We start from the raw sequence: 25,402 nt of genomic DNA, 5'->3' as shown, positions 1-25,402 counted from the left end.
GTGCGCACTGCTAGCGTAAACATTGTGACGTACGTCAGGCCAGGGAGGTGGAAGAGAGACTCTTCTTAGTGCATTTACTAAGAAATTAATGCACGCACACGTGACTCATTTCAGCGCTTCCAATTGGGTACATTCTTGAACCCATTTTATAATATACAAATGATGCACAGGATAGAGTGTGTTAGTGAAGGTGCGGCGCGCTCGAGAGTATTGACAATGGTGCGACATGCACGAGGCACAGCCGAGTGCATGTTTGCAACCGTTGTCAATGCTCGAGAGTGCGCCGCACCTTCACTAACGCCACGAAATAATCCTGTGCATCATTTGTTTTATAAAATGGGTCGAAAACTAACGGCATTATTCACGTACCTTTGTGGGTCAATACCAGTCAGCTACATGTAGCACTCGCTCAAAAGTCAAGATGTCCGAAGATGTTCGTCCCAAACATTTACGCACGTCGCACTCGGAAATCCCGCACATAAGTACTATACGTACGTATAAGAGTATACGTACGCCATGTGTTATGCACAAGAAAGGCCGCCGGCTGTTGTGGCAGCCCGAACTAGAAGTTGTTTACAGGATTGACAGCGCGTATAGTAGCGCGTGACGCACTTGTAACAACTGATTGAGTGCGCACTGCTAGTGTAAACATTGTGACGAATGTCAGGCCGTGCATTTACCGAGAAATTAATGCACGCACACGTGACTCATTTCAGCGCTTCCAATTGGCTACATTCTTGAACCCATTTTATAACATGTAATATCAGGGATGCACCACAGACAGAAGTTTTTCATTCACATTTCTGATGTGACTAAGAAATGACTCTGTGACTATTGCACAAAAAAGAATCAAAAAAATATTTGTTTCTGTAATTGACTCACACCATTTCCTGCAGACTAACGTCACTAGAACATACAGCTACCCATCAACCCGGCTAGGTGAAATCATTACAGGCCTGCCAACTGGGTTCAGCTACACCTTTGCCATCAGTGTGAACAACAGCGTAGCGACCAGCGACCCGATAGTTGTTGGTCCTGTCCAACTTCCTCATTCTGGTGAGTTCATCACGTTTCACAAAATTGACTCCAAATAGTAACCCTGTGCGTGATCTCCTCTTGCCTGTGAGGAGCAACTTCCTACAATGTTGCTAAATTCCACAGATTGCTTTCAGATTGTATGTATTAAATCGTTGAAGATTAGTCGGGAGTATACTTGAGCAGGTGTCTATTGGAAATGCGCGTCACAGCAAAATCAGCGAGTCTCAATGGGTTAAGTGACTGTCTTCAAGGATTGTGACCATCATCCGCACAACCTCTTTGCTATGAATATTCACATTCCAAATCTGAATGACTTTGCACCTCATCCTTCTTCTTCCAGGTTAGCAACCACAATCAACAGGTTGATTATTCTGTCACTTTTGTAGAGAAGTTGGCAGTGCACTTTGCAGAAATTTTTAGAAATTAACTCTGACGATAGTTGATAATTGCAAATAAAGAACTCAATTTCAATCAACTTAGAAAAAAAAGTAACAAAGTAGTCAATGAGCAGAAATGAATAAATAGAATTAATTAATTGTAATGAATTAATATCAGTTCTAGTGTTCCCCATGCTATTATGGACTTTGCTATCGGCAAAACGGGTTATCACTGTCTGATGTGGTACAAATGTTCCTCAGGCCAGTCAGAAACCATTTATCAGGAGAGACACTTTGTTCAGTAACCTGTAATTTGCATAAATTTATGTAACTTAGCTCTCTAGAGTAAAAATCATCTTGAATTGCCAGATTTTGGAATAACGCATTTCTCTAAATATTTCAAACCTGGAGCAAAATAGAGTCTCCTTAGTCCAGGATAAAATAAGCACAACAAAAATGTAATTCTCCATCAATGTCTATTTGAAATTAATGAAGAAATAGTGAAATTTCTGTGAATTTGCTAAAATGGTGTATGTCTATGTGATACCAAAATCTGGGGCCATAAAAAGAATTTGTGAATTTTAAGAGCTGTCGGAATAGTCATTTCCAATAAAAGATCTATACACTCTACATGAAGAACCTCTTCTTAACATAATGCAAATCATACATGGATGAGGAACTATTCAAAGTATATACCTCTTTTGCACAATACTTCCTCAGAAACAGTAATGGGAAAGTATGATAGTTTATCAGGGGCCTGTTTCATAAAGAGTTACAATTGATCTTGCGCTCGATTTATTGAGTATAACTCAGTGAATTGAACGTAAGATCAATATTGATTGTACGTCTATTTCATAAAGATACTTGCGTTTGATTTAAAGCACAGATTTGATAGCAGACTGAGTGTAACTTTTTTGAATCACATCAATCGTATGGTCAATCCTGTAATCAATCTTTATTAAATGGGCCTAGGAACTTGTCAAAGGTAATGATTAAACTGTGATTGTCACATGTATTCTCTTTGATATCCGTACAAAGCTCCACCAAGCCCCTTAAGCAGTGCGCTGGTGAGGCATGTCTCCAGCTCAGGGTCTACTGTCAGGGTCTCCTTCGATAAAAGCTTCTTCAGTGAGGAGTACGGTCCAGTTGCCAGATATGCCATTCTTGTGGCGGAGAGTAACGAAGGTCAGTGAATAACATGAAAATTATTTCAAGCTTCCTTCAGAGATGATTGTCAACTGTTACCTTTTTATGTATATATATATTTTTTTTTTTTTGCCAAAAGTGCTGCAGGTTTCATGGAAAATAGATTTTGTTTAAAATTGTATTGTGACACCTGTCAATTGCAGGGAGAATAAATATGTTTATCAAAACAAAAAATGCACCTTTTCAGCCCTCAAAATATTGCAATGCTGTTTAATACAAGGGTGACATCCCTGTTCCTTCCTTTAATCTTGTCATCTACCTGTTATTCATTTTACTGTTTTCTCTAGAAAAAAAAGTTAAAGAAAATGAAAATTTTATTTTTGATTTTTAAGCATCAATTTAGGTACATGTAGTTGCTATATCATCAACAACAACAACAACAACAAAGGGAGACAAGAGATATTAAGTAGGCTACTTTGGCTTTGCAAGCATGAAATGAAACAATGCTTCGGTATTCTTACAGAATTGATATCGGTTTAGTTGAAGCAGGTGGATTAGATTTTTTTTTTTAATGTATATTCTGAGTATATTTCACCAAACCACCTAGGTATTTACAAGCAGAATTCTACAATGATGCAGTGTAGATGGTAATGGTTACATTAATATCCTGTGCTTTCTCTTTTCCAGAGTAAAATAGATTGATTGCATGGTTGTATGCAGTGGAGATAAATATTGATTTCCTTTTCCCATTTTCTTCTCATCCCAGACAACACGCCCCAAACCCCTGTAGACCCGCCTCCCTCCTGGCAATCCAGAGATGGTGTTAACACCTTTGGCTATGCCTACCAGGCCACACCCAGCGACTACCAGCCATTCGATACCAACACGAGGGCGCTCTTTACTGTGGGCTCTAATAACAGTTGCACCACTGAGTCAACTGGCTACTGCAATGGACCCCTCAGTCCCATTACCTTATACAGGTGGGTTTGCAGCCATTTCCATGTGAAACAAATCTCTTTGGCTTTGATTAGTCCAAGGAAATTTAAAAAATCTGTTGGTTTTAGATGAGTTCTGTTAACCTACTCTTGATCTACTTTTCCTACATTCTTTTCTGACATTAAACGCAGTCACAGTAACTTAATCAGAATGACTTTAGAGCTCCCGTGTTCAAATTTAGTGAATGTCTGGATGAAAAGAGTAGAAATTGATTCATCTCGAATATTAAACAAAGTTAAAATACTGGGCTTATTTTTCATACCATTTAACTTCCATACACTTTAATATCACCACCAAGCTCAGAATACAAATTATGTATATTATGTACAGTCAACTTCGGATACCTCGAATTCGTCGGGACCGAAGAAAATGGTTCGAGGTACGTGAAATTCGAGGTACGCGAAATTCGAGGTACGCGTACGTACGTCGAATTTTCTTCGACTTATCCGACGTTTATCGATGTTCAACATGGTATCTGTTATAGTGCCTACCGATTGTTTGCATGCTTGTCAATTGGAATTGAATCGACTTTTATGTGAATGAATTGAATGAAAATCGGAATTGAAATCAAAATGTCAGAAATGAAGATTTTGGTGGCCCTATCGCGCCACCAAAAAAAGTCGGATGTTTGCCTTTACTTTTGAAAATGAACAGCGGTAACAATCGGCTCCGTAAGATACTAAAATAAATGTCGGATGTTTGCTCATACTTTTGGAAATGAAAAACGATAAGACTCAGCTCCGTATGGTGCTAAAACTAACGTCAGATATTTGATTTTGCGTTCGGAAATGATTAAGGACAACATTCGGCTCCGGAAGACGCTGAAATAAATGTCGAATATTTGCTTTGACGTTCGGAAATGAAAATCAATATTCAACTCCGTACGATGGTTAGATAAGTGTCGGATGTTTCCTTATACTTTCGAAAGGAAATAACAATAACATTCGGCTCCGGAAGATGCTGAAATTAATGTCAGATGATCGCTTTTATGTTCGGAAGTTCCAGTAACATTCTGCTCCATACGATGCTAAAATAACTGTCTGATGTTTGCTTTTAAATTTCGAAATGAATAACAGTAACATTCAGCTGCGTTCAATGGTAAAATTAATGTTTGATGTTTGCTTTGACGTTCGGAAATGAGTAACAATAACATTCAACTCCTTACGATGATAAAATAAATGCTGGATGTTTGCTTTTACGATCGAAAGTAAATGGCAATATCATTCATCTCCGGAAGATGCTAAAATACATATTGCTTTTACGTTTGGCATGTTTGAAAGTGAATAGCAGTAATATTCTGCCCCTTGTATTATGATACTAAAAAAAAGTATTGGATATTTGCTATTACATTTCGAAATGAATAACGGTAATATTCAGCTACGTTTGATGGTAAAATAAACGTCTGATGTCAGCTTCGACGTTCAAAAATGAAAAACAGTAAAATTCGGCTCCGTACGATGATAAAATAAATGTCGTATGTTTGAAATGAATAACGGTAATATTCTACTTCGTACGATGCAAAAATAAATGACAGATTGTTGCTTTTACATTTGGAAATGATTAACGGTATTAATCCGCTCAGTTAGATGCTGAAACAAATAGCGGATGTTTGCTTTCACGTTTGGAAATGGATAAGGATAGCATTCAGCTCCGTAAGATGCTAAAATGAATGTCGGTTGTGTGCTTTTACATTTAAAAATGATTAACGGTAATATTCAGCTCCGTAAGGTGCTAACAGACTAATAAATGTTGGATGATTGCTTTTACAATAAGAAATGAATAACGGTAACTTTCGGCTCTTTACAAAGCTATTTAATGTCGGATGCTAACAGATGTCGGCAAATGCTCCCACTTTTTCATTTCAAACGTAAGTTTTGACCTCCTAAATTTTTAGGTATCAACTTTTATAATAATCTATACGCCTATTTGTTAAATCTTAAAACACAAAATAAGATGATTGGATTTTCTGATTTTAATTTCGAGTAAATTCGACCACCAAAAAATAAAAATCAGTGATACTGGTGGCCCGATAAAAGTTAGTGTGGAGCCCTGTCTATTCTATTCTTTGTTATGCTCGGCCTATACTTCCACATCATATTCCACAATATTTTCATAATCGCATTGCTGGAAAAAAAAAAATCAGTGCTTGCGTTCTCGGGGAAGAATAAATGAAACATACTTCGTGAAAGGCAAAAAAAAAAGTTAAAAAAGGGCACTACGCAGGAGATCAATGTTTGGACAGTGGACCGTGATTAATGCCAAAGAAACTGTCAACACCCAACACCTACGCAGGTGCGCCACGACGGTTTAGAAATCTACGCGCGCGGTATGACTATCATGATCAAGAATTAAAACACAGTGGTTAAAGAAAAGAAGATGATGGGCAGAGCGTAGTGCTATCGTAAGCACTCCATTGGCAAGGGTGCTATGTGCATACCGTGTACGTATGTAGGTAGGTGTTGGGGATTTTTCTTGTCAGCTGTGTACCGGGTATTTCTTTGGGCGCGCGATTGTTCTGGTCGGGAATATTTACAGTCGAGTGTGAAAAGATTTGTGACGTCTTCTTCGCTGTCCACGCGCGCTTAATCGGAGATGCTGAGTGATGTTGCAATTCGATTCGAGCTACATGCTGGGAAAAACAATAAGTTAATTAAGATCGGGGCAGTGGATTTCACTTCGAGGTAACCGAACTTCGAGTTATTTCTTCGAGCTACGCGAATTTTAATACACGCAAACTCCATAGGAACAATCGGGACTTTCATTTTGCCCCCGAGGTAAGTGATATTCGGCTTATCCGACGTCGAGGTATCCGAAGTTGACTGTACTTGTATGCATTTATATATTCAGGTTTTGATGGATTCTAGGTCATATCAACTCATATGTAGGGTCAACTAGGATCTAAGGAAAAACAGACTGAGATAGATTATGCAATGAAAAAAGGATTCATTGTTTTTTGATATACTGTGTGCTATAATGACAGGGTCCTTTTTGTTAGAAGTTGCATCATGATGATTGGATTTGCTCGCATCTTCTTTGACATTTTCTTTTTTCAGATTTGCAATTCGAGCCTATGGAAGTGATGGCAAGTACACGGACACACAATGGTCCCCTCCATACTCAACAGGTGAGCCACATATCAATGTCCTTCCGAGTTTTTGGGGTGTGCTTGTAAATCAGAGAAGCTTACCAGGAAGAAAAAGGTTCCTGTAGTTTGCCCACCTGGTGGGCTGATTGAGGCCCTGATAAATCTTTGCTTGCAGTCATCAAGGATCTTGTGTATGATATGTGTAAGTATCTGTAATACTGTTGTCTTCAGTTTTCTTTCTGGAAATTTTTAAGGACAGATTTCAAGAGTAGGGATATCTTCCAGAGAAGTATAAGACAGGTCTGCTGGTGTGACATTCCTGCTGGTAGCATGTATATATAAACCATATGCTTGTTGTTCTTGTTTCTATTCAGCATCGGACACTGTGTGGTTTGTCATTCCCGTCATCGTCCTCATTGTTATTACGCTGGTCCTCCTTCTGATCATGCTGCTGATCTGGAGGGAGTGGTGAGTTTTGCTCCTTCTTGCTCACATAGGAATGTAAAGGTGTAGATAGGAAATACTTTTGTTTCAATCCTTGACAGATTGCTAGGTGTCTAATGATGGGGGTGTCAGCTTTCTTGTCACTTAGTATGATATTTTCCCAACTAAAATTTGAATATGAATCACTTTATATCCTTTGCAATGCATATTATTTCTTCATTATATTGGAAAATCAGTTCCTGATCTGGATTGATTGAACTTGTCATTGCCCAACTTAAGCTACTTATGAGTGTGTGCTCCCTCAAAACAACAAATAAAAAACAACAAGCAAACATATGCCTACTCCTAATGTTGGCAGATGAGCAATATTAATGTCTCTGTTACATGTATATTCAATATGTGGACAATGACATATAAAGTTGCCATGCATTAATGCAGTTTTCCAGGTTGACAATTATCTCAAATTTCTTCATATTGTAGTCGCAAGGGATATGACGGTTGCCTCAAACAGGCCAAACTGTTCTTACCAGCCCCCTATTCTGAGCTATCCTGAACATGAATGTGTTCAGATATGATGAACATGTTTGCTTGAGTGCAATAGCTTTAGGACATTCAACAATAAACGTATAATCAGGTTCTTGTCGATGGAATGTATTGTGTGCACTTAACATAAGTAGTAGATGTGATGAACTGTGTGGAATGTTTTATTTTGAACAGCTGTGGTCCAGCAGGTACTGCAATGTATGAGAGCCGCAACGGTCAGGCTATGCCCCTCGTGGAGGCATCGTACCCATCGGACAGGAGTGTCCCGCCCATCCCCTTCAAGGCACCCCTCCCTGATGACATGCCCTCATTCAGTGCATTAGAGTCATCCCATTCAGTGAGGACCAACCCCTATGCCTCCATCCGACCAAACAGACCTCAGCCACCACCAGTCGTAGAGGATCCAGTCAGACCTTCCTCCTCCACTCTTCGTCTGACTAAGTATGTTTCAAGGGGACAACACTGTATATAATGCAAATGTGTGTTGACTTGTGCTGATTCATGATGCCCATAACATCACCTGTGTGACCAAATGAATATTTGATGGGCATATTTGGCCCCTCATGGTCTCAGCCATCAATTGCAAGATAATAACGAAGATTGGCACGCATGTTGCCCATCACGTAATCTCCAAGAATGAATCATGAAATTTTCCCAAAACATGGTCGTTTTCTTGAAATTCTGCTAATTATTCTAATGGACATTGTATGCATAATATATTGTTTTGTGCATCAGCTTTTAAGCTCTAAATCCCTGAATAAAACTTCAAGTGGGCTAATTTTCCTTTAGATATTCTTCGTAGTAGTGCACTTACAAATTTACATTGAAAAATTGCTTTATCAAAATGAATATCTTATGTATTTCATCATTTTTTGATTTCGCATGTATTTCTATGTTTTATTATGCCTCCGCCAACGAAGTGGCCGGAGGCATTATGTTTTCGGGTCGTCCGTCCGTCCATCCGTCCGTACGTCCGTATGTCCGTCCGTCCCGTTTTGTTTTTGTCGATATCTCAAGAACCGTGTGGTGGTTTTGCATCAAACTTGGTATGAGGGTATATCCGTGGGGGATGATACTTTGTATGGATTTTAGGGTCACAGGGTCAAAGGTCAAAGGTCACAGGTTATTTTGTGAAAAAAAATTTGAAATTTCATGTTTTTCTCCATATCTCGCAAATGGTTCAAGGTATCTTCATGGAACTTAGTATATATGCTTGTACCGATGGGCAGTGATTAGCTAGGGAAGTTGGGGGTCATGGGTCAAAGGTCAGGGGTCAAAGGTCAAGGTCAACTCCTCAAAATATAACTACTTTCCTTATATTTATGCAATACCTGAAGGATTTTTGAAAAACTTGATGTATGCATGTATAATCCAATATATATGCTGTGGGAAGTTTCTTGCCAAAAGGTCAAAGGTCAAAAGGTCAAAGGTCAAAAGGTCAAAGGTCAAGTGAAAGTGCTAAATTGCACTTTTTCCTCCATATCTCAAAAATAACTCAAGGTATTGTCATGAAACTTACATATTTATGCATGTTCTACCTAACAGTGATTCTCTTTGGAACTGTGGGGTCAAAGGTCAAAGGCCAGGTTTCGATAATACTATTTTACCATTTGATACTGAAATTATACTTTTTCTCAATACCTTGAAAATTACTCAATGCATAAACTTGTAAAAGGGTCAAAAGTCAAGTGAAAATCATCAGTTCCCCCAAATACCTGCACTCTGACGTTTTAATCATTCATCCAATTGAACCTAGTTCTAGGAAAGTGAACATTCAGCACATTTGTGGCAAACCTGTCATTTTAATATCTTGCCAATTGTGTGAAACTGTCATCACACATTGTCAAGACATTGCACTATAGACCTATTAGGAGAATCATGTATTATGGCGGAGGCATACACCAGTCGCCGTAGCGACATTTCTAGTTTGTTATGTATCTCCTTGATTTTTTGTATTGTTTCTCTTTATGTAGAATAGTTGATGATAACTAAAAAAAGATGCTATCAGAGAATAACAATGAAAGTACACTTTTTATAAAACTCAAACATTGTACAAAGAAAAGCCATTGGAAGCTGCCATGGTGATAATGGTGATATTGTTGATTTGGTGATAATGGTCACTAAAATGTGCTATATCGTGGCAAGCGTACTCCAATATTCACAAATAGGGTCTCAAGATGTGTACCAGATGTGAATGAAATTTCAGTGGAAAAAAAAAATTGTTTTGTTTTCCAATTATCGCGAAAAATGTCAATGGGGGACTTATTTAACCTCCACCCTTTGCTACATGAGGTTAAAAGTGCTCCAAACGCTCCTTTCAATTGCAAACATTCTTTTTATTCCACCTCCCTTCCCCCCCCCCCCCCCCTCCTGCCTTCCCTGCTTGTCATCATCTACATACTCTCCACAGGAAAATTTCAATTCATAAGTAAAGTAAAATAAAGCATGCCAATGTGGAAAATGAATGCGCATATCCATATTTCTTCCACAGACCCGTTCAGATCAAGAAATTCCCTGAGCATGTCCGCCAGCTGAGTGCTGACAACAACGCAGGGTTCGCTGATGAGTATCACGTAAGTACTCCTGTCTCTTTGTAGTCATGTACATTGCATCAATTGTTCTCCTGGGGGTGTTTCATAAAGCTGCTCGTAAAGTTACGAACAACTTACGAGCGACTGGTGATCAGTTCTGATGTGTTATGCTTATCAGAATTTCCATAATTCAGCACAAGAGCTGATCACCAGTCGCTCGTAAGTTGTTCGTAACTTTGCGAGCAGCTTTATGAAACACGTCTGTAGAAGGAGATAAAAACTTACAATGGAGATAAAATTTGTATGTAGGATGATACTCATTGTGGATTGTCACAAACTCACACAAGTGGCAGCATGTGCTGGAGATGATGCTATCTCTGTTGAGGTTGTCAGATACTCAAGAACCTTGCAGATTCAACGTTTAAAGAATTCAATTCCTGCAATCACAATGACTGGACCTCATCACTGTTAATCAGTGCAGATATGTATAAGCATATAAGTGTGAGGTGTTCCAACATTTTCTTTTCTATGCAAGTTGGACGTTTGTGCTATAGGTGAATGAATGAATTGCGATGTGTGCAATGATGTGATTTGCAGGGTTGTCTGTGATGGTTTATTACTTATAGGGCCTACTTACGTTGATGTCTAAACACTGAAAAGCTACGCACAGGCTGAGAAAGGCCCAAAGCTTGCCAAACTGAAAAGTATAGGAAAGCCTCGCTATCTAATGAATCTCCTAGTATACACTCACTTGCACATAAGCATTTCTGGAGCATAGAAACCAGGGTGTAGGCAGAGTAATGATACACTTGCATCAGTTAACTTTCAGTTTCTAAACAATATTCGCCCAACTATTTGAGCCGACAATTTTCTAGTCAATAATATTCACTTGATACTAGCTACATGTATATTCTTCCTATCAAATAATTTGTATTTAACTGAAGACTCTTTTACCCATTTGGTCAAGAAAAAAAAAACAGTCTCAATGCATTTGGTTAAGAAAAAAATCCCTTGGCCACTGACATTTTGATCCTTGAAAATATGCCATTACAGGAAAAAGTGGCATGGCAATATATACAAGTGTATATTAAATCCCTTGGATATTGTTTATCTCACTCTGGTATGGCTAGATTGTATGAGATGGAGGGTAGTAGGTTCACATCAGCTGAAGATAAACATGAGGAGGGGAGAAAATTTAGGTCATTTAACACCAACTGGGCATGATTTAGTGAAAAATCATGCCATGCTTCTTGTTCCTGAATTGATTTTAGCCAAGAGGGCATGGCATGGAGTGTACGTAATACCAACAACAGTACAGTAGCTGTGTAATGAGCCCCAATGTCACCCTAATCTTGAAGATTTGATGTAGTGTAGTGTAGCAGTCAACTCAAAGGCATTGTGGAACTTATGGTGTAAAAGAGATTTTATGTGAATTTTTACATTTTTTTACTTAGCTGTGTCAAGTATCAGTTAGGCCAGTGGTGAATCATAATGCATTGCAAACGAGGATCTAGCAGATGTGATACTAGATATAGTAGCTGGATGGGTAAGAATTTCTCATCAGGTGAAGATTAACAGGGGAGGGACTCAAGTAAGCTTGTGAATTTGTTTTCATCGTCCAACCAATTTTGCAGTGTGCATCATCTCTGAATATGTATAATTGTGACAAAATAAAATGATCAAAAAGAAAACAACCACAAGCTCCATAACAAGCAAAACAACAATGTCTCAAAACCTCTCGTATCATCCGTAAATCAAAACAGGCAAATTTGATTTGTTAGGAGTGATGCATTTATTTTGTACATTATATACCTATAACTTGTATGAAGCATGAACATTATCATGTTCTGTGTAACAATATAAAGAGAGACATTCACTATTTCACATGGTTGCATACCCATACAAGAAAGAGTTTGCTCCCCCCCCCCCCAAAAAAAAAAAGAGCAACATCAAGTGTTTCTCTTTCTGCAGTGCCATTTTGTAACAATATGTTTCGTGATATTGCCTGGCAAATATGTAATATAAGTGTGCTTTGTCTTCCATGTCAATACAGTCTCTCGGCAACATTGGAAAAGACAGGAGTACTGACAAGGCGCGGCAACCTGTCAATGCCTCCAAGAATCGATACAGAAACATCCTACCATGTAAGTCTCTCTTTGAGATATATGCTTTGCATACATTGATTCATGTTGTTTCTTCACTGTTGTTCTTCCACGGGCATCGGTTTCATGATTGTAATTTACACACACTTCATGCTTCAGGCACGAGAGTAGCTGATGATTAAACATACATTTCCATGTTATGTTTGGAATCTAATTCTTTCATTAGTTGTTGTGTAAAGCAGAGCATTACACTCATCTTGTGTATAAGTGTCCATGTCCTTTTACATCCTATAGGGCAGTACATTCATAGTACAATATGTCATTGAAGAAAGAACACATAGTGAAAATAGGGCATCATGTGAATGTTAAAGCAAGTTTATGTTGGATACAGAAACTTCCTGTCATTAAGCCTCTTCTGTTGTGTTTACATAACTTTTCATGTACTGTTACGATTTTGTCTTTTTCACATCCTAGACCCTGTTTACAGTGAGTGTTCATTTCACTGTAAACGCCCAAAAGGCCAAATGCGGTACCAAAATCAGCCGTGCATTTGGCCAAGCTCTGGAGGTAGCATCGGCTGTGGCTCGGCCATGGCCAAGCCCGGCCTTTTCTCACTGTAAGCGCAAACTGGGCCAAATGCGGTACCAAATTGCGACCAGCGCGCTCCCAACAATAGTCGTTCATTTACAAGCAGAGCGTCACTATGACAAAATATTGAAAAGTTTGAATTAAAAGCCCGGGCGGAGCCCGGCACTGTAAACGGACAAAATTGCGGGGCCGAGTACCGCAATGAGGCCGGGCTCGGCCGTGGCTCGGCCCGGCCCTGCACTGTAAATGGGGTCCTACAGTTCAGTACATTGAAAGCACAATGTGTCATACTAGAGGCGTTACAAAAAAAAAAAAAAAAAAAAACATATTGAAGAGATCATCACATTAATGTTAAATGCAAAGTTCATGCCCCACTTACATTTCATCAAGAGTAAAGATTATTGACACTGCATTCATCTGTATACACATCTTATGAAAATAAGAACCAGAAACACACACACACAAATAGATACATTCTTGTCTCTCCAGATACCTATCCATTCGCGCCTACCATATTGTACACTCTCTCTAGAGTGAAAATGATGATGATCTTTACATTTCTCAATAGTTGATGAGACGGCTGTCCACCTGCAGGACCTGGAGGAAGGGCAGACAAGTGATTACATCAATGCTAACTACCTCTCGGTAAGTTCTGCTGAATACAACAAGTGATTACATCAATGCTAACTACCTCTCGGTAAGTTCTGCTAAATACAACAAGTGATTATATTAATGCCAACTACCTCTCGGTAAGTCCTGCTGAATACAACAAGTGATTACATCAATGCTAACTACCTCTCGGTAAGTCCTGCTAAATACAACCCTCAATTCACTTTCAAATGGGTGAAAATCATGTGCATATGCTCATACATATTTATATGCATGCATATATAAAGATAAATGTAGCGTAAGCATTATGATATGTAGTTTTCCACTTTCAGTTGTTACTTTGTTTGATCATTTAATGTATTTGTTAAGTGCTTTAAGAACCTATTTTGCGTTGAATCACGCTACATAAAAACATTACATTATTATTATTATTATTACAATAGTGAAAAATGCTGTAGGAACCACTGTTGTCTGTCAATCATCAGTCAGCAGGAAATTCTCCCATCATGGCAGAGTATCACAATACCTTATTTTGACTGGAACAAAGAGCAGTTTAGATCAAATTGACTAATGCGTAAATAACTACGGGAAATGCGATACCTGATTTGATCATTGAAATTGGGTAAGCCAAAATGTTCATTGATATTCAGCAAATATATTCCAATTTGATTTGAAGAAAAAAAAAACATATTAAGTGTGATGATAGAGTGATAAGTATGATATGAGTAGCTGTTCATCCGCATTTCTATACTAGTATAAAAGTTTTGCATCATGAAGTGGAAATTTTTTTACTAGGGTTCTTCGACCTTCTAATATTTCTACTGATTCTTTTAAATTCACATCTTGAACCCGTTGGTGCACTTGTAGATAATGTACAGGTCCCGTCAGATATCATTCTGCATATTTTTTACTATCTATTTGTGCAGGGTGCTTATTCGAACAAGGACTACATCGCCACTCAGGGACCTGTTCCTGACTCTGTCAATGACTTCTGGGAGATGGTGTTTGAGAACAAGAGTACGACCATTGTGATGATAACAGGCCTAGTCGAAGGGGGCAAGGTGAGGTCATAATGACATGATATTACCATGGGAATGAATGAAATGTGTACTGTGAAAAGTGTGAATTTGGTGGGACATGAAATGAGCACAAGTAGTAAAGGGGTAGCAGCTGCCGTCACTTTGAATTTTGATTCTACGGAAATAGAAACATGCAAATTCATGGTACCATGGTAAGCACACACACAAAAAAGTTACCCATGTAAAATGTCCACTTATAGTATAGGGCATTACTGAAATTTGATTTATTGAATACATGCAAACAAACTGATTGTGTCGATAGAATAATAATCAGAGAGAGTATATAATCAAAAGCCAAAGATTTTATACGATTATATATGTGTTGGTGTCACAGGCATTATGTGTAAAGCCCTTTATCTGTCCGTTCTACAACCCATGGCATATATATATATATATATATATATATATATATATATATATATATATATATATATTTATATATATATCAAGTGTAAAGACAGTCGTATAAACACCGCAGGAGCCCAAAAAAAATTTGGCTCCTGCGGTGTTTATACGGCTGTTTTTACACTTGATATCTATTTACTACACACCAACGCAGAACTTTCATATTTTGATATATATATATTGTGCTTGCTTGATAACTTCAGATCAAATAAAGGAAATTTCATGTTACATTCAAGTATAATCATGCCAAAATTAACTGCTTGTCGATAACTTTCGGGTGAATAGATAAAAGTTTCGTATTTTGGAACCCATTTGATGGAATTCAGTCAACATTGGTGCAAGAAAGAAAACAGTTTGACTCTCGATTAAAAAAGTGACAAAATAGTGTACTATCTTGGGAAAGAATAATCTAGTTTAAGTCTGTAAACATTGAAATTTGGAAGATTGCTGGAATAAAAGCTGTATCAAGCAAAGTAACAAAGAGTAATAAGATAACAAACAATCTCATGTGAAGCAGACATATTGCATTGTTCAGGGGCGGATCCAGGAATTCCGTAAAGAGGGGGTGCACACGACCCTCCCCCATTTTTTCTTTTTATTTCTTTTGTTTTAGCAAAAAACAAAGGAGGGGGGGGGGTACACACCCGGTGTGCTTCCCCCCGGATCCGCCACTATTGTATCTTTGGAAATATGGATCTCCCAAATTTCCTGTTTTCCACTTGATATCCCTATTCCTGTTTTTTTTGCTTTCAAAGTCTGATAGATTAGATGAAAATCTTTTCTTTTGTTAGACCAAATGTGAGCACTATTGGCCTGATGACGAGGGTCCGGTCAGCTATGGCAGTGTGATCGTCACCATGGTCAACCAACAGGAGATGGACCACTGGGTTGTCCGTTCCTTTGTTCTGGAGAAGGTCAGTCTCTGTCCACTTGTATGACATACTTAATACGTCTCCAATCCGGACATGTTGGGACCGGCGCTAATCCCGGATAGGAGGTTTGGCCGGATATGGGAGACTCGCTGTTTAATACATGCAGCTGCAGAATGATCGCCTGTGCCGTGCCCTGATTTTAATGAAAAGATGTTTTCTGTCCATGTTCTTCCAATGATTTGGGGGTAATGAATGTCTGAATGCATGTTATTTAGATCAAAATTAGATGTCAATGTATGATAATTATGTTGAGAATAATATGTAATTCATGTCAGTTTGTGTAAGAGTATTGTTTAAGTTTGAAATCCCCCTTTTGCCCACAATTATTAGATTAAAAAACAAAAAATCATTTAGAGATCGCATTTGGATAATAGAGAGATCCTCATAAAGGGAGGCTGGATAGGAGAGGTCGGACTGTAGTCCCAAAGGGTGTTAGTTCTTGCAGGGTTGGTGCACGTCGTAGGTCATAACATCATACTTGTGAAATGAAATTCGTAAGTATGCGTACATACAATATACCTGAACAGTGCACTACCGTTGATGACAATGATAATAGTTACAATTCATATTGCACCATTTCCATTAATGAAATGCTCAAGGTGCTCTCATCGATAAAAACATGAAGATAAGACGAAGAAATGAGAAAAGTTCAAATATCATAAAACAAATACATCACTGTCTCATATTTGACATTCCTTATGTTCTTTCGCAGCATAATATTCTGATGTTTTCAGGATTTTGACATAAGATTTGCAGCGTGTCAATCCCAAATTTTACAGCTTGTGAAACTGTGTAGTGCAACACAGTTACTCCAGTTTTGGTAAGACCTTCATGAAATGCGTGACCTTTCACCCCTGACACTATATAGGGCAACAGACAGCTAGAAACAACGCATTATGCGTTCAAGGGCTGGGTGGACCACGATGTCCCCAATACACCGCGGCCCATGATTGACTTCATCAGGACCATTCAGATGGCGCATGATCGCAACATGGGACCCATGACAGTTCATTGCAGGTAGGAGAATGGGGAAAGTTATGAAAGTTTGCTGCCTGTTCAGTTGCAGGTCTTGTGTCTCCAGTATAAAGATCTCGACTTCGGAATTGAATAAGCCAGTTTACAGTTCCACTTTGTGCATGAGCAGAAAAAGGTCATTTGTACCAACAGGCATTTTGGTTTGTTAATTCACTGAGATAAGCGTCCATGATGTAATGATTATTCATGTAACCCTTGTAAATGGTGCTTACTAGCACATCCACCTGACAGCAAGCCTGGTATTTTAATGTTGGTAGAAAGACTTTGTTTATGCATTCAACACGAAACGATGCAATGAATGCCTGCCGAAGTGTCAATTGACAAACCATTCTTGTCACCTGCCCTGTGCAAGTTCATTGTTTGTTTGAACGTGAATTCCATAAATTGTGGGCAGCTCACACATCTTGCTGCTTTGAAAATGAGTGAAGTAAGTGCCTAACCAATTGAGAAAAAAGAAAGGTCATTTGTACCAATAGGCATTTTCACATCAGCCCGATAAAAATCCAAGCTCGAGATATTTTTTGCGATCGCAAATTAGCGCGCTATTTCATTTCCTATTCACAATAGCCTGAACATTATCAAATAGCTCAATTGTTCGCATTAATCCCTAGTTGGACTTGAGAAATTTTCTCGATCAATTAGCACGCTAATTTGTATTCACAATATCAAATAGCGCGCTATTTTGTGATCAGGTTAATTTCCCAAGTCAGAAAATAGCGCGCTATTTCGAAACATCGGGCTGATGTGAAAACGTCTATTGTGCCCATGAGCTAAATGTGAACTGGCTTATTGAATAAAGGGATCTATATTTCATGTGATTGGTTACCTATCAATGATGCCTTTTGCATTACCAGCTTGATATGCATTTTAAAGTAAATTTGTGATGTACATGTACTTCAAGTTGTTCACTTTGGGATATGTCTTTTATTCTGTGCTGCCTAGTCATGAAGGGTTACTGACTTTCCATCTGTTTTTCCATCAGTAAAAGCTAGGGAAATAAAAGGAATGAAAATTGTAGCCACAATAGCATGCAAATGCTTTGACACATCTTGATGAACTCTGTAGAAGTATATGATGGCTGATTGTGTCGTTAATTTATAGACAATTCCCTACCGTTACATTCTGCATGTCACAAATTGAATTGATCTAAGAAAGGTATTATGGCATGACACATTTTAGTTTCTCAAATGATCTAATAATGGTCCAAAGTTCAGGTTTAAGTTTGGAATTTCTGAATTTGTACAGCAACTCAAAGTACACTTGCATGACAGTTTGATTCAATGGTATGTTGCAAAAACATGAACAAAGACAGAACAATATGAAGAGATATTTCTGCTATTTTTATTTCATTTTGGGTTTGCTTGGTTTTCGTTTTGAGCAAGGCCATATGCTATTGTCATATTGCTGGATGACACTGATCATTTCCATCCAGGCAATAGAAGCATGGGACAAATTAGCTTTATCTTGGATGCATGGTATCTCAGGCGACAGTAGTGTAAAAGACACATGTGACATTTTGTTAATAATAGGATAATTGTTCAGTGGAGTACATGTACATGTAGTACACACATACTGACTCTATTTTGATACAAGATGATTCTCTAATTACAAATTGTTCACAAAAAAAGAAAAAGAAATCAAGATTAACAGATAACGTAATGTTCTAGAATCAAGGACATTGACACTTTAACCCTAAAGGGGCCGGGCTTTTTTGGCTATGCTCAGACCGGGGGGGGGGGGGGGGGGGGCGGAATCCTGAGATCTCGGCCATCGGCGGTGCGATCGCGATGAAATTTTGCATGCGTGAGACCCGCGTCATAATCTACAAGATTGTGTCATAAGATTTTTTGAAACAATCAATTTCTAATTTTAATTAATTAATTATGCAAATTAAGCTCAAGGTGATATTTTAGCTTAATTAAAAGCATTGAGAGTCTAATTTTTGATCTGTAAATCTGTTTTAGCATATTCAACAATTGTACATCACAAAAACTTCCAAAACTCATTTCAATTCTTATGTATTTTATTGTTTTCAGAATTTCTTATGTATTTCTTTGTTTTTCAACTTTTGTTTTTTTCTTTGTTTTTTCATTGGAAATTGTCACTGACCACTTTTCTACCATAATTAGCGCAAAATTAATCAATGAAAGTGATTAATTGTAAAAATAATCAGGTTTTTATGCCTTTCATGACAGAGCACTGTTTTCCATAGGAAATGTACACAAAATCACAAAATTGTGCCCGTTTTGGAGCGACATTCCGTTACAAAAATGGGCGTGGCTTCGCAAAAGTATGCGCGGACGTTGCAAATTTGGTCTCAAAAGTTGCGCGAGACTTGAACGAAGAAAGTCAAGAAGCCTCGCGATGAGGCCTTCTCGCGTTACAGAATTATAGCGCGAAACGTCGAGGGGGGGCGGATTCCGCCCCCCCCCCCCCCCCCCGGCCCTTTTAGGGTTAAGGTCAACTTTGAGTACCAATTAAACCCATTGATAATTGCAAAGTACTGCAAAGAAAAAAGAAATGTGACATAATCACTATGATTATATTATCATTCTTTGTGAGTCAACTTTAGATACCAGATGTTGTAGTAGACAAAATCAGAATGTTATGAATGAGCCATGACAAACAATAATTTTGCTGTCCATAATATTACAGCGCTGGCATTGGACGAACTGGAGTGTTCATAGCTCTAGACCAGCTGATTACTGTGGTGGATACCAGCAAGCCGAGCGGAACAATCGATGTGTACGGAACAGTGGCTCGGATGAGGCAACAGCGCTTCTCGATGGTCCAAACAGTGGTATGTTTTCATTCTGATCTCAAGGAAAACCCATTTGCATCTCATTATTCTTTGTATTACATTGCTAGTTGCTATTGGCTTTCAAAAGATATGCCTGTCTGAAATTCAATGTAGGAATCTCTTTTTGTTGTTTTAAAATTCAAAAGTGAATTTTCAACAAGTTGAAATTCTTACATATAAGTTTCAAAGAGAATATGGGTCTAAAAGTATTGATAACTGGAGGACATATTGCTAAGACTGCAGTTCTTTTTTAATAGTGGGCTGAGTTTTAGATTAAGCAGACACAGAACTTGTGAATAGATTCAGCTTCATATCATGACATATCAGAGCTAGTAAAGTACATGGAAGAGTACCTGTTTCCCAACTGTGGCCATATCTTGCAGTACTACCTAATTTTTCTTTCATTTTCATTGAAAGATCAGTATTGATGTGTGAACTAGAGTATGTGCATAGGAGCACAGTACAACAGAAGATACATTATGTTCGTAAGTAATACAGTAGATAATTGCAAGACTACAAAAACAAGGAAAACACAACAAAGAGCAGAATATAAGCAATGAACTCACCCAATAACATACAATTTTTTTTTAATCTGTTGGATGGTTAGCCTGTCATATCTTGTAAGAGAACTGATGTTGATTTGACATCATAATGTACATTGTACCAACAGAATTAAGCTCACATAGGTGACTACATTGTAAGTAACCAAAAACAAAAAAATTAGGAGAAATCCCATTTACCATTGTATCCTCTCTCCTTTCACCTTTTAGAAACAATACATGTTCATCCATACCAGCTTGCTGCCTCTGGTGCGCCAGTAGGACAGACACCTCTGGGATAGCCGCCATGTGTCACATGACAGGTAGGAGCCATGTTGTCTCCAATAGGTAGTACTCTATTACCGCTAACTTTTTGTATGCCATTGACTGTTTTAAACCCTGTCTGCCACATTGTTTTGAGACCACAACATATGAGTGCTTTTGGAAAATCATTGTTTTTTCAAAGCCATATACCTTTTCATGGAAGCAGTGATGTTTGAAATGCTGCAACAGCAAAGTTGTCTTGAAAATTCCAAGCTTTGATGTGATGTAAAATTCAGTGGCAAAGCCATGACTATACCACTTTTAATTCACTTTGGCATATTGCGATCTATCAAGCAGTTTGTTCGCAGTTGTGTATTTAAGCAAATTTATGAAGTTGGCAAGCCATCAACTGTGTTGTGAATGCGACACACAAAAAGTTCAAAAGAGAGCAGATGTTTAATACAACTGGTGCAAGGTCAGTTCAAATTCTTGTTGGTATCAAATTGTTTCCATCACAGGATTAATGATGTCACAGGCAAAAATGATCAAAATTCATATTTTAGCAATGTGTATTGAAGATCACAGTCAAATTTCCAAGCAAATGCCTTGTTTACGAATTCATAAATATTTATTTGTAGCTTCGATGATGAATCTGTCTTTAAAGATATCGTGCCTAAAACACTATTTTCCTGAATGGTTCATTGCACAGATTTCCATTTGTTTGTTGTTGGTGTTTGCTTTTCCTTCTTGCTTTTGCTGAAATGTTTACATCAGTAAATGTGGCTTCAAATCGTTGGCCTGCAGATGTATTTGGGTTTGTTCAAGATGTGTCAAATAGCTAGCTTAAGCTGGACATTGATATAATTGTTATGGCAATATAATGTATATGGCAATGTACTTGTAAATGTATGCATGGTGACCACATGCTTATGGCACAGTGTTTTTGTTTTTGTTTTTGTTTTTGTTTTTGTTTTTGTTTTTGTTTTTTGAACTGTGTTTATCCGTTTGTATCAGCATTACATTTCTCTATTCTTAATTTTGTATTTTTTCACCATTTGATATATCAGTAGGACTCTCTTCTTATCCATTGTATTTTCTTTCTCATCTATGTTTTACATGAACTATTACAGCATTAGGTGCATCCATTTGAAATGAAGTTTTGTGGAGCATGGAAACCTTTGAACCTCACATACTGTACAGCCCCACTACGACATCTTGTGAATGAATATTGTATATAATACGACAAGGTGCACTACAGCTGTACCTAATGAGCTGGTACATTTCCTGTTGTGTCTGATTCAAAAATTGATGTTGATATGAAGTCCTGATTTTTGATAGCCTTAAATGACTTTTAATAATACTCTCTTTTACATAGCTAGACAAAAATATAGTCCAAATCTTATGGAACAAATTCTAAAACATGTATAGCTTTGCTTTTATATGGTATTGCATAATAACAATATTAAGTTTGTTTGTGGTAGGGTGTGTCTTATACAAGATAGAATAAAGGGCAGGTGTATAATATTTCACTCCATTTTGAGTGCTATATGTATTATCATTTCATCATGAGCAAATACATTTTTACCATCACCTCATGTGATCTGGCATAACATGTTGCTCAATCAGCTGCAATAATAATTTAAACAACAGCTCAAAAATATGATTTGGCATCGGAAAGTTTGTGTGAATGATTAGAGGTTATGTTGTTCAGTGTATGAAATATGTGCATACTTGTACACATGTACAATTATGCTGTATGCACGAAATGTCCGAGAACCTGTCTATAAAGGCTACTCTCTGTCTCCCTTGGATGGCTGCTCTAGACAGGTTTGACTTAACATAGAAACTTTGTTATGGTGGGGTGAGAAAAATTTACTCTAATAAATAAGCGTTTGTTTCATCGGTTTTGCTTGTAAAACAAGTCCGCTGTTTCTATGTGTACTTATACATTGTGAAGTCCCATGTCACACAACATGTTAGTCTGTTTTCATGCAAGTACTTTTGAGTGTAAAAATCAGAGGCAAAGATTAACTTGTTAGGTAGTATTGACCACAACTGCGATGTGTGAAGTGATGTATTGATAATGTATTGTAATGATTGCGGTAATGCTGTAATGTATGTGTCCCTTCTGGATACCAATCCTCAATATTTCAGGTCATGAATTTATTTACTCGGCATGCTTTACTCAGAAATTATGTACCGGTATGCATCAGACTTTTGCTTTACTCAGTTACAACACATTAAGCTTATGTTTTGATAAATATGCTATGATTTTCAAGGTTGTGATGACCTGTTTGTTGTGTTTACAGATTGTGCAACTTTTATGCTGTCTCACTGAAGTCTTTCATTGGGAAATTGTTAATTTTTTCTTTCCTTAATTTTGGCTTATGAATAATCGATTTCAACTTAATGTTTTCTTCTTTTTTGTTCTCTTTAAGTTGATCACAACATAGATGCAAAATCTACTTTTGAGAAACACCTCATATTGTGCAGAAGAAATGTTTCACTTTGTGGGTGTTCAGTGCCATATAGCAGTACTAGGATGGGTTACCTTTAGTTTGATCAGTTGCTTTTAGTTTGTGGTGTGCATCAAAACCATGACAGGTATTTAGACAATAGTCCATCTTAATTCATGCAAGTCTCATGTAGAAACATACTTGGTATTTTGTTTTGGACTCTCAAAAAAAAAAACAACAACAACAACAACAACAACATCCTCAAGAAGTTCAACAACTTGAAGAAGTTGACTGCTATCATGGTTCTGGTGTGATGTCAACCTCTACCTGAGCTCAGAGAAATTGAATTGTCATGAATGAAATATATAATTATAGTAATCCCAAATGCCTTTGCTATGCATACACTGTATCTATACTCTAGATTTAAGGCAAAAAAAAAAAAAAATAGACATAGACAGACTTCTATAAGAATGCTTTTAAAACATTTGTAAACTTTCTTTTATCATAATGTAATTTTTCAGCTTTTTCTTTTTTGTGTGATAAAGAATTGAGATGATAAAAGGTTACCACACTATTGACCTTTTATAATCTTAAAAGTATTTTGAATCCTGTATGATGGTTTTCTTTTTAGGGGAATAGATCACTTCACTCTCTGCATACCAGCAGAAAACCAGTCCCAAAGATTGAGTGTATTGGTGGTGGTGCAAGGAAGTTATTATTTTTTTAATGCAATGTCATCATAACCAAGATACTTATGAGAACACTGTATTAAAAAAGATACCTGTATCTGAAATTTTGGAGACTTCTTTCTAATAAATATTGACTTTTGGCAAATTTAGTTGAATGTTATCTATTCACAGTAAAGGAAGATATTTTGCATTTGTAGCAATCCTGTCCTTGAAATAATATAAATAAAAGTGGTTACTTGGGTACATGCCTTGGCAAGTTTTGTGTGTTTTTGTGAGATGTCAGTAACATTCACACAGGACTGTGTGACAGGAGAACTGAAGGATGATGACAGTTGAACCGATGTGAACGCATATTGGACAACCAGTAACACACTCCCAAACCTTCCTGTAACATACTGAGGTACTAATGACTAAAAATCTCTCATGAGAGTTTCAAGCATTCTAACGTCAAATTTCCATACCTGTAACCAGTACTCTTACCAGCACTACCTTGGAAAGCTCAGTATTATCAATGTAGTGAGCACAATAGTATTGATCGAGGAGGTGCTGTTCATTTGCTTCTATACTTCATGTACACATTGTAACTATCACTTCCATGAAACATCAGAATGCTTCCACACACAACTTCGCAGGAAGTGGTGAAAAACAATCAAACTTTACAGGAAGCATACAAGAGAAAACAATCGACACAAACACAAACAAAATGACAACTGAGAGAGAGAACACTTCCAAGAATATGACAATCTTTTTATGCACATGTGAAGTGAACAACTATGGTGGCATCTACTCTCCCAATTAGCTGTGTCAACAAAGCATGAGAAATATTTCATATATTACACGTGATAACTGTATATATAGATATAACAATGATAGATATGAACAAAAATATATACTCTGTAGATAAGGTAAAACAATAACACACATCTGTTCTCCCTGTCTGGAATGGAACCCATCTCTTCTTTTTTTTTCTTTGCAATGACAGGAAACATCCCAAGCACATGTATTTACCTGATACCATCTCCCGGATAAAAATAAACCAATTATCAGTCTGTGAATTGGCGCCAATACTCCCATTCCACAGAGATGTTTTTTTCTAAGTGGTCGCTCGTCGAAAGCAAAGTTTGTTGCTTTCAGCCACACCCACAGAAGTGTATCGGATTGCAGTCTGATGAATCCGACTTATGTCGGTCGACCATCAGGTCAGTGTCAGACATATCGCATATGGTCCTCATCAGACGATCTTGCCCCATCCGATCACGCCTGACATGTTCAATGAGTATTCCGATGAGAAAAAAAAAAAAAAAATCTATGTGGAACGGGGTGTGTAACTGGGTAAAACTGGGTGTAAGAAGTCCAAGTCCCCATAATATCACACTGCATGACATTACCTGTACTGATAGCGCTGATATCCATGGAATTGGTGTTCTCACTTCAGTATTAAAATGTGACGCCAATATTATTGCTGCACTCATGACCTTCACACGTGAAAATATGTCAATTTTACATTCATTTCAAAGAACACAAAATACAAGCACATGCTACGTCCACTCTGACATATCTTGAATACATCTTTTTGCTTTATGTATTAGCACGACTTTTCAATGACATACAGTTAACCCTGTCTTAGTAAAAATCAAAGGAAAGTCTTTTGACTTAACATGAATTTTGACTTCAACAATAGAATTAACACATGTTAATATCCATCCTGGATAGAATTGCCTTCGATTCAGCAAATTCTTCAACT

General features: G+C 37.6%; 1 protein-coding gene across 1 annotated transcript in view; it reads left to right on the top strand.

Moving 5' to 3' along the window:
- Positions 1-23,901, top strand: part of LOC140228924 (uncharacterized) — a 160,034-nt gene extending 136,133 nt beyond the window's left edge. The window contains exons 88-102 of the mRNA XM_072309190.1: positions 897-1,056; positions 2,454-2,600; positions 3,328-3,541; positions 6,611-6,681; positions 7,017-7,110; positions 7,804-8,070; positions 10,121-10,202; positions 12,214-12,304; positions 13,419-13,495; positions 14,386-14,520; positions 15,735-15,857; positions 16,744-16,892; positions 19,566-19,710; positions 20,481-20,572; positions 21,644-23,901. Coding sequence (XP_072165291.1) covers positions 897-1,056; positions 2,454-2,600; positions 3,328-3,541; positions 6,611-6,681; positions 7,017-7,110; positions 7,804-8,070; positions 10,121-10,202; positions 12,214-12,304; positions 13,419-13,495; positions 14,386-14,520; positions 15,735-15,857; positions 16,744-16,892; positions 19,566-19,710; positions 20,481-20,531 — 1,806 coding nt within the window. The 3' untranslated portion in view covers positions 20,532-20,572; positions 21,644-23,901. The remainder of the gene's footprint in view (positions 1-896; positions 1,057-2,453; positions 2,601-3,327; positions 3,542-6,610; positions 6,682-7,016; positions 7,111-7,803; positions 8,071-10,120; positions 10,203-12,213; positions 12,305-13,418; positions 13,496-14,385; positions 14,521-15,734; positions 15,858-16,743; positions 16,893-19,565; positions 19,711-20,480; positions 20,573-21,643) is intronic.
- The last annotated feature ends 1,501 nt before the right edge of the window (positions 23,902-25,402 follow it).

This window comes from Diadema setosum, chromosome 5 (assembly GCF_964275005.1).
Source record: "Diadema setosum chromosome 5, eeDiaSeto1, whole genome shotgun sequence".
Lineage (NCBI taxonomy): Eukaryota > Metazoa > Echinodermata > Echinoidea > Diadematoida > Diadematidae > Diadema > Diadema setosum.
The sequence above is the reverse complement of the archived record's forward strand: the minus strand, read 5'-3'. Positions and strand labels throughout refer to the sequence as shown.